Genomic DNA, 14,358 nt, shown 5'->3' on the forward strand with positions numbered 1-14,358 from the left:
GTACCTTCTCTCTTGCTTACTCACTTTTCTCATTCACCTGCTCTTTTTGAAGATAAATCAGAGGGTTTCAGAGGTTGAACTGTACTACAGGCTCAAATGGAATATTTGGTGAGTCACACTTATTCATAGCCAACATTCAACATGCTTTACACTGGTAACATCCTTTAATGGGTCTGTGTGGCAGAACACTGTTCTAGGCTGTTGTGAAACTTGCATCTGTAGTCACGATTGTTTCTTTACCCAAAGGCAAAAATCCAGCAGCTGCTGCTTAAAACCATCAATGATCTAATGGGTGTTTCAGATGGTTCTTTGTTAAAGGAACATTTTAAATGATCCCTGGCAATGTTAAGATGTGTTGATAGCATAGACTTTATATGAAAATGGATGTAATCTTTGGGTCTGAAGAATGAAGCCAATGTGGAAGTGCTGTAAAAGTGCAATACCATTGAGGGCCACTAGGGGCTGGCTAAAAAAAAAACAACAACAACTCTGGCTTCAACAGATTTCTACTTGTCAACTTGTCTCATCAAATACAAAATCAATACATTATTTCAACAAGTCGCTATGGTGTCATTCACTAAATTCACTCCTTCTAATCAGTGCTCAGGCGGACCTTCTGAAAGTAATTCCATCATTAATTAGATATCAAGCCTCAAAGAGAGGTATGCCTGGTTTAATAACATGCCTGGGGTGCTGTCAGGTTTCCAGGATACGTAGTTAGGCATAGTGTCCTCAGGTTCTCAATCAGATCCACCCCTTGCTCCTCTCCTGCAAATACAGTCATTATTGGCTCCAAAAAAACAAGATGGCGACAGCTAAAATGCCAAACTCGTGGCGTTGATTGACAGGCTAGCTGTTTCCCGCTCCCCCAGATGTAATGCTAAGCTAACTTAAACATTTCTTGGTTAGTTTAAGATTTAACAGGCAAATGTGAGATTCTATCGATCTTCTCATTTAACTTGGGACAAGAAAGCATATTTCCCCAAATTTAAAACCCTTTGATTGAAATGAAGATACAAAAATGCACAGATACACATAATATATTTACACACACTGTGGTAAATGGGAACACAAACCCTTTTCAATATAAATCCAATAGCCTTTTAGTAAGCACACCATCTGCAAAACAGCATTGTGGGAAGTTTCAGTAACGGCTTTATTAAATTAGTGCAAAAGACAGACATAACTCATTCAAAATGTCATCTTTTCTTTAAGGTGGTCTTCCAAACGGACCCACACACGCTAAGTTCCTTAAATGAGCGCAAGAGAAAAAAGCGAAACTATCCACCAAAACCACAGCCTTTGTTTTCTTCATACACATCTTCTTGTGACTTGTAATGAGCGATGGGGAGAGAACAGGAGAGGGCAGAAATGACGGGAGACAAAATTGAACCTTAACACAAATGCAGTCATCAAAACAAGACTCCTGATTCTGCAATTAATCACAGATTTCAAAATAAAGTAAAAAAAATAAAAAAATAAAACAAAACAAAAGATGTTACAATAAAATAGTCAACACATCAATAGCATTAGAAATAGTGCCTAAAATTCACAGGAAAAAAGGTTTTCTCTTTTTTTTTTAATTTACTCACTGTGTGGGTGACCAAAGAACTTGCAATCAAAGTACATAAGTTAATCAATACTGTATATTTATACAATGGTAAAAAATAAAATATTTATATAATAGTACTTTTTTTTTGTTTTAAGGTTTACACCGTTACTATAAAGATATACCGTTTTCCACTCCATGACAACTAATGCAATAAAAACAGAAGCAAATCGAAGAAAGGACTCCAGAGAGTTTCTGACTTTGAAGGCTTATGGCTACCACCTTGTCCTAAAAGACCACAACCACTGCAGACAAAGAAAACAGGCTTTGTTCTCTCCGCTTAAAGAGGGAAACAAGATCAAACACAGTCTGTGACGAGAAAAGAAAGGAACACATCAAAAAGTCAATGCTCTTCCCCTGACCAGGACAGCAGCTCAGCCTTTGCAGTGTTCCCTGGCCTGGTGAGAGACAGAGAGAGGTCAATAGATAGACGGGGAGACCGGGAGGGAGAGGCAGATAGATGTCTATGTATGGGAAGGGTGGAGGAAGGAAGGCTGGAGCAGACGGGAAAAAGGAAAAGAGAAAAAAACAGGTAGTCATGAGGAGAAGAAAGGGAAAACCGGGGATGGAGCGAGAGGCTTCACATGAACTGAGGGAAAAGACTGGAGATTTCAGAAGTGGTTCAATATGAATTAGATTTCTACCTTTTGTTTTGTTACAATATCAATATACATGGTGTTTCAAGTATCTCCTACGGTTGTGGCATGTTCCCATGAACGCTGCTAACACGCAGTATTTGCCTGCCAGTGCAGCAAAGAGGTGCCAAAATGGAATACAATGAAAACCGTAAAAAAAAAAGGAAATGGAATAATCCACTGTGGATGAAGTGAAGGAGGGAAGAGGACATGTATAGAGAAAAACAAGTCAGAAAGTCTGGAAGGAAAATGTGGAGATGCGATAAGAGAAGAGTGAAATAGGGAAGGACAGATGCAACGAGGAAAGTAAAGACAAAGAGAAGGAGACGAGTGGCAGGAGGATAAGTGAGGAGGGTTTTTTTTTTTTTTTTTTAAACGCAGAGTGGTGTTATACAGCAGTTGTGCCGGTGGAGATTGTGTATATTTTCTTGTTTGATTTGTCGTGGTGAGAAGACTTCTTCTCGCTTCTTTTTCGTCTTCTTCTTCTCTCCTAAGCCTGGGTTGCGTGGGGGAGATAAGTCGTTGCTTTTCAGTGTTGCAAGAAGTACTACGGGGAGTTTCAGCAGAATCTACAGGCCTGGTGGGAGAAGACATGAAAGAGAGGAGAAAGAGGAAACAGGAGAGAAAAAAAAAAGTTTAGGAGAACTGTGTGGGAAAGAAAGGAGAAAAGATAGGAGATACTGTAAAGTCAAGGTCATCACCGAACCAGATAATCAATTATGCAAGACAGGTGATGGTGTCGCATTAAAGATTCAGTGAGGACAGGACAGAGAAGTTATATTTGTTCACTCTCAGGCCACCTCCGAGGCAGTAGCAACTATGCAATTGGCTTTAATGTGAAAGTCAACACTGAAAGTGTGTCAGTGTGTACCTTCTTCAGCATTCTGGACAGTTCGATCGATACTGCTGATCACAAGCAACTCTCTCCAAATGTACACCGCTGATAAGTAAACAAAGCTTTTCATTTACCATGCCATTAAGAGATGCTTTCAGGAGTGGCTGTGGTTAAGATGAATTGGGTTCTAATCTGTGCTTTGATAATGCTTAAAAGTTTTCTTCAGTGATTTCAGTTTACACAGGGCAGCTCTCAAGCAAAAAAAAAATAGCGTTCAACAGTGTTCAACAACTCAGCCCGGAATCCTGACTGGCTTCTGAGAGGAGAATCTGTTTCGCCTCACACAACACATTTTTTGCAAGAACCTGCAAGCATCATAGGTCAAATGTTAAATTTGGTCTGATGCTGTGTATTCCCGCTGATACAGAGGTTTGATAGTCCAAAAAAAAAGAAAAGATAAGTGTACAGTAAGGTCGGGTATGTTTTCTGGTAATGTGACAGTTTGTCTCATCAGTCTGGTACAATTGCTTTCAATGAGCGAGGTCAAAATTTGATATGATAGAGACGCACACAGTCACGAATAAACACGGTAGGGACATGTGTACACACACACACACACACACACACACACACACACACACACACACACACACACACACACACACACACACACACACACACACACACACACACACACACACACACACACACACGGGCTGCAGCATGAAATGTGAGAGTTTATTGATTGCCTCTCTGCCAGCCATCTCCTCCCAGTCTGCTCTCTATTTCTGACATGTCTGGAGACGGCTGTGCATTCGACAGAAACCCTCATTGCTCTTTGCCATTTTGCTCATCTTCTCTCCTCTTTTTCTCTCCTTATCTCCCCGTTTTTTTTGTTTTTTTTATCTGTTCTCTGATATGTCTTGATTGTAGTATTGAACATGGTGTGTGCTGGGCCTCCGCTACGTCCTTTAGCGCTACTTTAGGATGAAACAGGAGACAGACAAAATTATTAAAAAAAACAAAAAAACATCAACATTGCGGTTACTACCAAAATGTCCACCGCGGGTTCAGGTAAATGTCACTCAGCTCTCACTAAATTCGAATTGTGCTTCACTCTGTGTATGAGCTCTTCATTTGCTACACAAGTGCACTCATCAGTGTGCACACTCTCCACAACACTTAATTTAATTAAATGAAATGGCATTACATTTTAAACAATATTTAGCTTACTTTAACAACAAACGGACCTAAATTTTAGTTTTCATACCTGTCCACTAATCCCCTTTTTGTTCATAAGAAGCCTACACTAATAGAAGAAAGTCCCAGCTAACTAATGTAAACTTGGATGGTCTGCTGTGATAGAGATAAGCTGCTAATTGATACATTTAGAAGAGGTAATAGAATATCGTCAACACATCTGATCCAAAACGTATGAATTATTTAAACTACAGAGATTTCATAAATATTTCACAATATTAACTCGATATACATGAAATTACAAAGTGTTATGCGAACAATGTCAGGCTACTTACTCTATATATACATGAAAGAAGATAACATCGACTGTACATGTAAAGATTTACAATAATGGTGTCGCAATTTAACTGTACTGATAATAACTGTGATATTATTTATTTATTTTTATATCATGTTATGCACATAATAACACATAAACGGATAAGAAATGAAAAGCAGACTAGTGCATTTTGGGATGACGTCATCACTGAACCATTTGCCTACTTTATAGCCAAGGACATGATGTCCTTCAGAACTTTATTTTTATTTTATTTTGCGATAAAAAAGACAAAACATACAACAAACAAATGTTAAAGATGAATTTTACTGATTGCATTATTATTGTTTTGCTAAAAATGTTCTACATATATCATTATAATATAATTATTGTAAAATAATTTTACCACATTAATCAAGTAGTGAAAATCTGATATCATGACAGTTCCATTTGACAGTTAATGGTATTCATCCCAATACAATAATATTTGTAAATGAATACAGCTTGTATGGTTTATTTTGTTTGCTTGTATGGCTTGTACAGTTTACATGGTTAATTAGACGGTGCCATGGCAACTTCTTTACACATTACTGAAGCCTTTACTGGTAAAGATATTTCTTAAATGTGAATGGCTCAGCCCAATAAAAATACTGAATATTTAAATGGAGAGGTTTTATGCACTTTGCAAACCTAATCCGTTATCACACTGGGATCAACTAAAAACTTACTTAAGGAGAGAGATGCTTCAATAGCAGAAGAGGAGAAGCAGATGACTGTGTTTACTGTAAGTACAACACCTAAGCACACAGATGCAGCAGTTGACAAGAGGAATGGATCAGGTGTACCATAAGCATTTTGCCTTGCTTAACAGGCTTACCTATAAGCCGTGCCTTTTACTGCTAATCTAGCAAAATGCATGCAACAAAATGTGGTGTAAAACAACAAATTTGGAGGTGGCAATTTGTCATAGCTAGTGTTTGTTTCCAAAGCGTTTACTGTTGCATTGTCCTTTATGTGTTGATATTGTGAGCTCATGAGTGGGATCTCACTGGTATATTCTCAGCTCTTGTGTGCTTTGTTTAATAAGTTGGCAGCCAGTGTCAGTCAGACAAACTGATCATGCATTTTGACTGTTGACATGCCAATCGGTCTTTCAGTCAGTTTTCTGTCTTTATTCTCCATCATCTTCGCTGCCTTCGCTCTCTCTCTCTCTCTCTCTCTCTCTCTCTCTCTCTCTCTCTCTCTCTCTCTCCTTCTCTCTATGAGATTAGGGAGCAGTCTTGAGGAATGTGAGATATAATTTTCCAAGACATTGTGAAATGAAATGGACTATACACTTCAAAAAAATTCCGAAGCGATTGAAGCCTGCCCGAATGGAGGTGAATATCTAATAGAGGGGTGGGTATGGAGCGGGTGGGGGCCGACAGATTTTTCTTCCCCTGTAGTTTGTCTTGTAGTGCCCTCCCCCCTCATGCCCAGTGTCGCCCTAAAAAGAGGAAATAAAACCTGAGAAACACTCGAGACTGAGACATTGTTTTTTTGCAAAATCTAATGAGACCCAGGCAGCCCTGTTTCCCCCTCACATGAAGAACTGAATATAAAAGACGCAATTCTTCCCCTCTGGCTAAAAAGATAAGGTTTGACATGAAAATACGTTGCTGAATCAATTCCCTTTAGTTCCAACACAGACACAGATTATGAACTCATCGGTCAGGAGGAGATGAAAGGGAGAATTAGGTAAGGAAGAAGAGGAAGTGAAAAAGAGAGGAACGAACAGAAAGTAATCACTTCACCTGAGATTGGTTTGGTAATGAATGAGTCACTTTATGTTACACCTAGCGGAATCAACTACAATACCACACTGTGCTCCTGCAGAGACTCACAGAGGAAAGTTTCCATAATGATTCCCGCTACATCACATTTCTCCTCGAAGCACATTTGTCGCCATGGTTGCTGATCTGTGCAGTCCTATCAAACACAGACGCGCGCGCGCGCGCGCACACACACACACACACACACACACACACACACACACACACACACACACACACACACACACACACACACACACACACACACACACACACACACACACACACACACACACACACACACACACAGAGGTGCATCAGAGGTGCATAGGCTACATGTAAATATAAGGTTTGACTGTGACATTTATCATGCCTTGCATAATGTTCTCACATCTTTTTGCCACTTGGAAAAGGTCCAATATATACAACACAAGATCCTGTATATGTCGTTACTCTCCCATTCCAATAATACATGAAAAAAAACAGCTACTTGTGCCAGAAAAAGAAGCTATTTCCACTTCAAAACACCAGAAAAAAAAAGAAAAGAAAAGAAATGCTTTTTGGCTCACACCTACTCTCACCATGTATGCATCGTAAATGACCTAATGGAGTGATTCACTGATGTTGACTTGTCTTCTGGTCTCCGCTTATTGGAAGTCTCTATGGGTAAAAGCGTTAGCTTAATGCATAAAATGTAAATTTAACAAAGCTGTGGGAGGCGAGAAAGAATCAGGACACTGGGGGGAACAGTAACCGTCTCCCAGCCTTCCTAATTGCTAAGAGGAGAGGAGGGTGACAGTTGATTAGACCAGGTATGTCACGGCTGCTCGACGAAAACAGAGGCATTGCAGCATGAAGAAACATTATAGAGGAAGACGGAGACTCTGTCAGGATAACACTGAATATAATGAAAGTTAATAAGGCCTACCAACCCTGGATATAATGATGAATGAGTTATATATATGTCTTTTTTTTTAATTGCAAGAGTTGTATTTAATGAGTAACTTCTGATCATTTTTATCTCAAACCTAATAATGAACAAGATCGTGGAGTCAAATCTATACAATCAGAGATTGACTTTGACAATCAGCTGAATAATCAATTAAAATGCATTCAGGGCTTTAGGGCAAATATACAAAAGTAAGATTCCCCGTGTCAGGAAGTATATCAGTTTTAGATTTGATTTAATCTTGTATTCTGTCGCTGCCTTTCAACAGTAGTTTTATTGTTAATGGCGGACTCCATCATTCCTGCCTCAGATTTAAAATAGATTTGCCTTCACAAACGTGCGGCATGAAATCACATCATGGCGGCTTGTGGGATGATTGAAAAATAACAATTATTAACTGACTTCTCCATGAAAACAATGTGAGTTTCTGTAATTGTTTTGTAAATAGATTCACAGTTTCTCCTCTTTTGTGTCTATGACAAGGCGACTCCTCAATTAATGTTTGTTAACCCCAGAAGTGTGTAGCTGGTATGAACTGCACTTGCTGTTCAATACTACAAGGTATATATATGTTTAACATTTGTAACAATTGTCATTTATTTGTTAAAATGAGGAAAACTGAAGACTAGTTTATTAGGAATTCTACTTACAATAATGGTCTCATTCCTTTAAAGTGTCCCCATAAACTATGACAGAGACCAATACACAATAACAAGGTCCTGGTACTAAAACACTTAAATTGTGAAACTGCCATAATTTTTTATTGACCTTTAATGGAAATCAGCTGTGAGAAAGGTCCATTTAAACGCTGTCATTTATATGCCAGACTGTAAAAATCAGTTGGTTCACATTTGTACTACATCTGGCTTTTGAATTTATCTAGATGGTTTTTTTTTTTAGCAACTTCTGATTTGTAACTGAAAAGTCCCTGTAAATCGCAGACTGTTAACAGATGTACCAACAAATGTACCAACAAATCATTCATAATACATGAGTAAAACATAACTGTGGTCTGATGCAACAACCTTTCAGTCATGAACAATTCATGAAGCCTTTAAGCATGACTTGCTAATGATCAACAAATGATTAATATATATTTAAAGCAAATATAGCAACTTTCTGGGTTGTTAGAAATGTTACCACATACCGTTTACATGCTAACGAAAGGTAATAATCTACAAATAATCAAGCAATGAAATTCTTTAGAAACCGGATGAAAGCCTTTACTCAGGGTTTTCTAGTGGAATATAACTTTTCATTATATCGTTAGTAAATAACTAATAAAGCCATTTAAACATTCATTATATTACAGGTCAGTCAGTTATAGCATGTTGTCCCAAGAAAAGAGCAAGTACACCTTTTCAAATGCTCTAGAGAGAGTCTTTTCATATCTCAGTGCAAAGATCAAAACCCCTTCACAGCTTGATCTGAAGGCAGAAACAACACTTCCACCGTACACATCACTCTGACTTGAGGTCTCTTCAAAGAAAGCTGTGAAAAACTCATATTTTTACAAGAGTAAATAAGCCCCTAAACATCCTGTCTCTCTGGCTGGGAGGGGATTACTGCGGATCTGCAAAAGGAAAAGGAAAAGTGGCTGTCAGAGTGAAGCGAGGGATCAGAGATGAGGAATAGTGTGGACTCAAATCCCAGGAGGATGGAAGTAAATTAGTGGCATCTGGGCTGAGAGTTATTTGTTGTGTTTAACGGTAAATGCTTTGTTTTTACTCCGCCCCTTCACTCACACTCTCTCCTTTACTCTTAGACTTACATTATTACTCTGGCTGAAAATACGGAGAAACACGGGGAGAAGCAGTAGTTCTCTGCAATGCATCAACAACAAGCAAATCTGCAGCTGATGCCTGTAATCCTGGAAGGAAAAGATTTTAGTGTGCAGTTTGAGCTCGCGGACCTTCCTAAATTGAGCGCACGCGGGGTGAATTGGCGCAGCGTGGGATGAAATGAGTGTGCGCGCGTGAGAGTGCAAAAGAAGGGCTAGAAATACGGGTAAGAGCATCAGCATCCATCCCCCGAGACATTTTCAGTTTAGCACCTTCTTTCAAACAAGACAAATTCACACTCAGTCAGTATGGGCAACAACATACTAATCTCCAAAGTACAGCCATGTCTGCACCACCTATACGTGTAAAATGTGCATTATGTACATACTGTCCAGCCTGGCCTCCGGCCTCACATCATCAACTTTGAACATTTTATTTCGAGCAAAAGTGAGGCTGCTGCAGGAGAGATAGTGCATGTTCACATCAGTTCACATGTGTACTGATAGGGGGCAGTGTGGTCATCTGTGTTGGTAGGCCACACGTGAGCTGTATTGCAATGTAAAGCGAAGCATTCCTCCTTGTAATGACTTTTAAAATTAGTCATCTTTATGAGCAGCTTTCATTTTTCTGTGTGCTTCTGCTGCATATGGAAACATGCACTTAGTTTGCCCAATTAGGAACTCTTATCCCAGGCGAACACCCCCGATCTGAATGTGTGTTTGTCTTTGTGCATCTGCGAGCATTACTCTCTACAGGACTGCAGGATAATACTGGAATTGTTACCTATTTTATGGTAATCACTGTGTATGTATATTTACAGTACGTGTGCAGCAGATGTGTGGCACGGTGATATCAAAAGGAAGGCTGACAATGGAGGGGAGTGAATGTGCAAAGCGCTGGGATTTTAGCTACCAATCCAGCAACAGCAGACAAAGGTCTCCTCAGCATTAGAAGACACAGTATACTGTATGTTGGCACTCTGCACACACAGGCAAGCGCTCACCCTCCCTCTTTGTCCTGCAGGGTTACATACATTATTTAAGGTTCTGAAAAAACAACCCCAGTGGAGCATTATATGGCTGAGAGCGAGGACAGAAAGCCAGGGAGGACGGCGCTCTACTTTTGGTGGTGTTGCTAAGTCGAGCTGCTGAGGTTTGGGAGGACGGATGGAAAGTTGTGATCAGCTGAGGTCTTTTCTGTTTCTAGTCACGTCAGCCTCCGTCAGAAATACATTAACACTCAGATACTCAGAATTACCCCTGTTCTTAATACAAACACGCTTATAAATAAAAAAAATTAAAAAACAGACTGCTGCAGACACCGTATATTGTGCAACATCAAAGACCAGGTCGCATCTTGGCACCAGTGTGAGCTACCGGGTCACAAAAATGACACCTAACAAAATTGGGCAACTGATCAAAAATGTACTTCACACATACAGTACCTGCTGTCATTTACTGCCAGTTCAAGCCGTTAAGGCTGGTGCACATACAGTACATGCATATGCAGTAAAGCAGAGGATCAAAACTGAGTATCCATACTTGTTTTATGAGCAGTGATAACCTCACTGTCCCTAAAATACTTCTGAATTTTTCTGCTGTGTAAGCTATTAAAAAAAATACAAAAATGAAAAACAAACAAAACAAAAAAAGAAAACCATCTAAAACTATGAAATATTACTTTTACATTTTGTAGTGAATTCAACTTTGACAATGAATCTAAATATACTTCAGTTACAGTTTTATACTCGACGTATGCACTCTCTCTCTCTCTCTCTCAAAGCAGCGAGCTTTTTGCGTCTTTCTTCTGCTTCTAGCACATTCATCATGGCAGGTGTAATGTCGAAAAAATAAAGACTGAGCTGATAACGGAAAAGGTTACTTTCTAAATTAATTTTCTTTTTCCATTTTTGACAAGTTGTCTGAGTGAATTAAAATTGCTTAGGTCCTTCTCCACTAAAAATATACAGGCTTTTATTTGAACTTCACATGGGTGTTTGAGCTTCACTGTGCTGATTAATGTCTGTACATACGTTTACATTATTCTGCTTCGGGGGAAACGTTTCTGTGGTCACCATAAATCCCTGCAATTCAAACACGTGTGACATGGAAACTTGAAGCCTTCTAGTACAATAATACATTACTAAATGTCAGTATTACAATTACACATCAAAGCCTGTTTTCAGTTCTTTTGGCCAGACAGTTTAAGGCTTTCTTGTAAGGCTTTCATTTGTTTGATCTCTATTTACAATGACAGATCTTACCATTGTTTATTATGACAAGAGCCATTTTTAACTGCTGTGCACCTGAAAAAATTGCACAAAAAGTCACAGAGAAGCATGTTGTGCTACTATGACAACGAGAAATTGCTGTCTGTCATATCCACATTTTGCTGCAGCAGGGCTGCTATTTAACCGTGTTTATAATTTAAATATGTATTAGTTATTTCATCTTTTCCTAAATGCTTGACATTATGTACATATTAAATGTATATAATAATGTGCGGTAAACAATGAGGCCAATGCAGAAGTGCCTTAAACTGCAATACCACTGAGAGCCTTATAGAGGTTGGCTCCAAAAGGGTTCTGGCTCTATAGATTCCCATTCAACTTCTCTCATGAAATACAAAGTCAATACATGTTTTCCACAAGTTATAATGGTGTCCTTCGCTAAAGTCACTCCTTATTATTAGTTTTCTAGCGGTCGATCTGAAAATAATTCCGTCATTAATTAGATATTAGGCCTCAAAAAGCAGTATGTTTGGGGTCGTGTCTGTATGATTGACAGGCCCATGGTGCAGGTTTCCGCTATAAGTGGGCAGGCGTAGTATCGTCGGGTTACTAATCAGATGGAGTCAGAGTCATTGCTTGCTTCTTCAGAGCTCGTCCAAATATGATCACCTCTGGCTGCAAAATAACAAGATGGCCAAATGCCAAACTCGAAGCTTCAGAATGTCTCATTGACATTTTGCTAAATCCTCTAGGATCAAAATGATCTGTAAGCAACAGATTGCAAACAAATTTAACACAAATGTTTCCTCATTATGTTCATTAAAAACACAACAGGCCTTATGGAGGGAAATGATTTGTTGATGCTAATTATTTCTATTGGAATGTAATGTTTAGTAGAGCTGGTTGGGGCTTCAGAAAGAAGGAGGGTAAGTGAAGACAGATACAGATACAGGCAAGCAGAGAAATTAAGAAAACTGTACTGCTGGCTATGTGCACTGCACGCCTGTAGCCTTGTGGGCAATAACAGAACAAAACCAAAGAGCTTAATCTCCACACCTTTATTCTCTCATCTCCTTTTCCCCATCCTTTCCCTCTGGCACTTTCCATTTTTCTTCCCCTCATCTCTCTCCTGTGGGGTCAGAGTTCAGCCCGGAGATAAGGGAATTGAAACAGGATCCTCTCCGCCTCTCTGTCAGCCTATCTGACTATACACTGCAGCGATCAGTCCCCTCTATCTGTCCCCCAGCACAGGTCTCTGTGATGAGCTCGAGCAGGAGTTGTCTCTGTGGGCGCCCGGCGTGCGTGCGTGTGCGTGTGTGTGTGTGTATCGGTGTGTGTGTGTGTGTGTGTGTGTGTGTGTGTGTGTGTGTGTGTGTGTGTGTGTGTGTGTGTGTGTGTGTGTGTGTGTGAGTGAAGCGGTGTTCAGCTTCTGCATTGGTGGAATCTCTGTTGCCCAGCTGTAATACCACCTGAGATTCCCAATGGAGACACACAAACACAAACCCACACACACTGTCCTTCTTTCCCCTCTGTTCGTAATACCCAGCTCCGGGGTGACACTCTCTGCTCTCTGTTACGTCGCCTCTAACTTAGTAAACATTCCTCGCTCCGACTGGATGGACGCGTTCGCGGGTGCCGGAACAGGCAGGCCAAGAACGTAGAGCAGGTTTTTAGTTAATGAGCGCCACTGTCTGTCACCGCACTGTTTACAGTAGAGTAATGCATGTTACTGTCACTCAGAGTAAAGCTACATCTGCAGAGAAGACTCCCCTAATGTCATCTTGGCATGTCAACCAATTATCATGCTTTTCTAGTTCAGGCTGTTACCATGGAAACTGCAGATAACAACATGTATTCGGAAAAGGGAGAGCGTGAAGAGCTAGCTGACGGTTCGAGCCGGGATCGCTGCCATAAAAAGTGAGGGGTGGCTGCTGGTTGGAGAACGCTGACACAGCATCGGCTTACGCTCATGATGAGTGTGTTGCAGAGAAACCACAACTAATGGCCTGTCGTCTGCCCGGAGAGGGGTGAGCATATGCCGCTACTTGCTAAGTGTTGTCAGTTTAATTTAATACTCTGAGTCCTGCAAATCATGACTTTTTTTTGTTGTTTTTTTTTTGTCAGAGGTTGCAGTTAACTAAGTGCTCAAAATTGAATCCACAGAGTAGAAGACGAGTTCTTCAAGGCACAGCTTCAAACAAAAACCTTCCCGTACACAGCATAGTCATCTGCAGATCAATGGACAGATTGATCCATGCCCAGGGGAAGATCAATGGGTCATGCTAGAAAGTAGGATTCACAGATACCAAGAAATAGGGAAAATAAGAAGCAGAGATTTTGCCTGTAAGAAAAAGATTACTGGGTGAGTGTGGCTGACTGCTCAATAGAGAGGAAGCAAAAGAGCAAAATAAGTGGTACAGTGAAGGGGGAAAAAAAGCAGCAGAGAGGGCTAACGGATGAGAAACAGGAAGCCGACCGCATTTGCAAGTGGAAGTGATCAACGGGACCGTGTGAAAAAAGGGAGAAACCTTTTTTTTTTATGATCAATATAGCAAGACAACAAAGCTGAGAAGACAAAGGGAAACGAGGCTGTGATTCGTCTGATGATCTTCAAAAAAACCATTTCAAAAACACAAATTAACAGAACAAAGATGGAACAATTACGACTACGGCATCTTTTGAAATGAAATTCTTTTCCTTGCACTTTCCATTTTCATCCAACATATCTTGTCTTCTCCTCCTCTCATTCCTCATCTCCTTCTCCGCCTTCACTCTTTCAGCACCCCCGCCGCTGTACCCAGCCTCCGGCATACAGCGAGCCCGACTATAAACTGCAGAGAACAAGCCCAGACGGGGGAACAAGATCTGGAGGCCTTAAAGTTGCAAATGATTTTCCTTCTCACCATGGACGTCCTCCATCCCGTATGTGTTGTGAATGGAGGGGGCTGAATTATTCATGCTATCGGTAATGGCTTAAATGAGACATTCAGAC

General features: G+C 40.2%; 1 protein-coding gene across 1 annotated transcript in view; it reads right to left on the minus strand.

Moving 5' to 3' along the window:
- Positions 1-1,132: 1,132 nt before the first annotated feature.
- The window catches only part of cdh13 (cadherin 13, H-cadherin (heart)), a 315,876-nt gene continuing 302,650 nt past the window's right edge, over positions 1,133-14,358 (minus strand). Inside the window, exon 15 of the mRNA XM_069705349.1 lies at positions 1,133-2,821. Within this exon, the coding sequence (XP_069561450.1) occupies positions 2,814-2,821 (8 nt within the window). The 3' untranslated portion in view covers positions 1,133-2,813. The remainder of the gene's footprint in view (positions 2,822-14,358) is intronic.

Source organism: Brachyistius frenatus, unplaced genomic scaffold, assembly GCF_029030835.1.
Source record: "Brachyistius frenatus isolate BFR_SWC_R1_liver_20210118 unplaced genomic scaffold, ASM2903083v1 Contig_55, whole genome shotgun sequence".
Taxonomy (NCBI): domain Eukaryota; kingdom Metazoa; phylum Chordata; class Actinopteri; family Embiotocidae; genus Brachyistius; species Brachyistius frenatus.